The sequence below is a fragment of the Trichoderma gamsii genome (assembly GCF_001481775.2).
Source record: "Trichoderma gamsii strain T6085 chromosome Unknown Scaffold_50.2, whole genome shotgun sequence".
Lineage (NCBI taxonomy): Eukaryota > Fungi > Ascomycota > Sordariomycetes > Hypocreales > Hypocreaceae > Trichoderma > Trichoderma gamsii.
In genome coordinates this window covers 222,687-226,051 of record NW_020171387.1, presented here as the reverse complement: position 1 = coordinate 226,051, position 3,365 = coordinate 222,687, and the positions used below count along the sequence as shown (strand labels likewise).

Genomic DNA, 3,365 nt, shown 5'->3' with positions numbered 1-3,365 from the left:
TGAATTCCTTCGGATAATGACCACACGTATATGAAGAATACGTACATATTCCGAGAACGTCTAGAAGTAGAACGTCTTGATTCTAGAAGCGTTGAGAGACCAAACTAGCAGTACATAGTGCTGGGCACTTACCTGGACTTATATAGCTGCTTTTCTCAAATATGCCTTGTCGTTATATTAAGACACCACACGGATGAATAATCTTCTCCAATTGGTCAGTATCCTGCTGGAAACTTGTCCAAACGGACCAGGCTGCCACGAGGATTCCACGCCTATTCTTATCCCCTTACTTCTCAATGGCCACGTGCGACCAGGGAGAGCACGGCATGTCCCCATCGCCAATCAGATTTCAAAGCCGTATAAGCTTGCTCATGTCCGTCCTATGGAGTTGCACTCATGTCAGCACAGAAACTCTAGAGAATTGTCGGTAGCATATGAAAAGACTTCTGAGATATCACAAGTAGGAAAAATCTATGATATAAAGAAGAAGAATCTATCTAGTACTAGACGCTCTAGTTGAAGTTGATAATGACAAGGGGTGTGTGTGAGATGTTGAATCAGCTTTGATAATGTACACGAGTGGGTAATGTACAAAGAAGACAGGACCATAATAACAGAATGAAAGAAATCATCCAGGAGGTTAGCACCTATATATCTATGCCCAGCGTTGAGACTCCAAGCTCCTGGCGCCTGTGAACCAAAATCAAAGGCCATGCAAGTCATTAAAAAGCACGAAACGCCTGTATATGCGTGTGAAGCAAAAGCCATATGTGAGATTCAATCTGCATGATGAGAAGCATCTGGGCTGTGTGAACCAGCCCCTAGGTCCACTATCTCCTTGGCACCAATTGCTGGTGATCTGGCAGTGAAATCAATATCAAACTCCTCTGGTACAGTGAACTTGGCACTCTCTCCATCCCAGAGTAGCCATTTGTTTAGAGAGGATATCTGCTTCCCAATCCACAATATCCTTTCCTTCCTTGAATCTACCATTGAAGCCTGTTCAAAGTATTTCTCATCCTCCTCAACGGCTTCACCTGCGAACCATTTTAGTGGGAAGTATTCCTCCGTATATATTAATCCTCGCATAGCGTAATCTTCTGGCAGTGGCCGATAGTGATCCTGGTTTTCTGCCCCAGGGAATACCTCGCTGTCCATGCGAGGCTCGAATTTGCATGATTGTTTTAAGTAGTTCAGCATCGTTGCGATAAGTTTCCAAGGGTACTTATCCTCGATGAACTTTATAGCAGAAGGGAATTTAGATAAATGATGGAGAAACACCATCTGTGTATGCAGAAAGGGTAGTATATTCATATCTCCCCACCGCCGAATTACTATCTCAAGAGTTTGCACAGCAAATGAGAGCGATTGATGGAAGACATTTGTCGGGATTGCTTCCGGAGTAATCGATTCACCTGCTGTTTCCATATCATCAGATCGTTTAGGAGTAATGGCGTTTTTCAGGACGTTGGAATCACTGCCGAATCCAAAGAGAGAGCATGTTAATGAAATGCCCATATAATATCCAGCCTCCAGCCAGCTTTTTGTTGTCCGAGCAATATGGCCATCAAGCAGAGTTAAAAATTGCTCAGCTGCGGGTGATAATTCGTGCTTTTCCTTGCCAGAGAAAAATATAGCCAGAATTCGTACAAAGGCAAGATCAATTAGCTCCAATCGAGGCGGGCTTGAGCTTAGCACAGGGTCGAATAAAGTCATGACGCTCTCCCTGGCACTCAAGAACGGGATAGGGACGCAAAGGGATTTCGTGTAGTAGTAAGTTTGCTGCAGCGCGTTGGGGCGAGCGAGGATAGCTAGGTGATGGTAGAGACGCCCTGTAGTCGGTAGTTTATCCGAGGCCTTGGAGTACCAATATCGAGATACTGCTGTCCATGTTTCCCGGTCTCTGATATCATCGTCTTCGATGGCCATGCGATATCTTCCCAGATCTCCAAGGCATTCAATCCATGTGTCTTCAAAGGCAGGCACAGTCTCATACAGGAGGGCCATCATACTGTAAGCGATGTAGATGAAAGTAAGCATATGCTCCAGAGACTGCGGCAGTCTATGCCTTAGGAGCTCGAGGAATGAGTGGATTCCATGCCGCCACATGCGAGCTGGCATCGCGTACTTGGAAGCTAGTCGTCGCAGCGCCGGGCTAGCGGAAGGATGTTGGCTAGCGAGGAAAAAGTCGTGATGTTCGTGAAGCAGTGTGCGATGCAGGGCGATAAGTGCTTGCCATTGCTCATTGTTAAGCGGCTGCGGCGAGTCTTTATTGGCTGATTGGGCGTTATCCACTTCAATGCACTTGCTTTCGACCATGACAAGCCCAGCATATATACCCTTGACTTCAGCAACGAGCTGCTCTTGTGAGATTGGTCGAGTCTCTGGCTGACGAATCATTTGCGATACCGAAGGATCTTCTGTGTATGATTCGTCCGGCTCTGCTTCTGCGTTTGGGCTTGGTTCTGATTCTGGTTCCTCCGCTTTGCTGACAGGTTGTTGCTTTGACCATTGGCTAGACTGTTGTATTTTTTCTTGAGCGGGCTTCAAGGCAGCACTACCCGGACTCCAAAGCTGTCGACTGCTGAGACCCTTGGTCCCCCGATCAAACTCCTTGTCATTTTCGGCTTGCTGCCTACGCCTGTGTCTCTGTGAAACTCGTGGTGTTGGCGAGTTACTAGGTGATCGCCTTTTCTTACTGTCCCTTTCATTATCAGAACCTTCTCTATCATGTGAATTTACATTATCAAGGTTCTGCTGGTCTTCTGATAAATCGTGGGCACCAGTTCCACCAGGTCTCTTCTTGGACCTCTTGGCTTGATCAACGTCTGAAAACTGAGGTCTTTTTGGGGGCGAAAAAAAAGATTAAAACTGGATTAGTGTACGTCGATGCATAGTTCAGGAGTTGGCTAACTCACTGTACTCTGGAAGACGCAAGCTTCATCTTCTCTAGAGCATCCAAGATATCCTTCTCCTCTTTAGGATGGTTTTCAGGATCTTCGCGCACATGCTGCTCAAAGCCAGCCTTGGTTGGTGGCTTTATGTCTTGCTGGCAGAAGTCGCAGGTGAGCTGCCGAGCTGTGCGCTGATAATTAATCCAGTTCTTTGCAATATCCAGCTGGCGAGGCATGTTGATGGATCAACGATGTGATGACGAATATGTGATGTCGTTGCGTGCTAACTCATTGATAAGCGATTCAACAAAGATCGCAAGAGAACACGTCGCGAGAGAACACGTCTTGTGAGGATGCCACTTGGGTGGAGGTTGATGAGCTGAGAGATGGTCTACTACGGACGCATCGGTTAGCAAAAGCCTAGCTGTGAAGTTCTGCCGATATTTGGTAAGGTGGCCATGAATGGATCAA

General features: G+C 46.6%; 1 protein-coding gene across 1 annotated transcript; it reads right to left on the bottom strand.

The window, feature by feature from the left end:
* Positions 1-777: 777 nt before the first annotated feature.
* On the bottom strand, positions 778-3,130 carry TGAM01_v209755 (hypothetical protein; the record flags this gene model as incomplete). Its single annotated transcript, XM_018807614.1, has 2 exons — positions 778-2,842; positions 2,919-3,130. 2 exons carry the CDS (start codon positions 3,128-3,130, stop codon positions 778-780), a joined length of 2,277 nt encoding a protein of 758 aa, XP_018659099.1.
* Between the last annotated feature and the right edge of the window lie 235 nt (positions 3,131-3,365).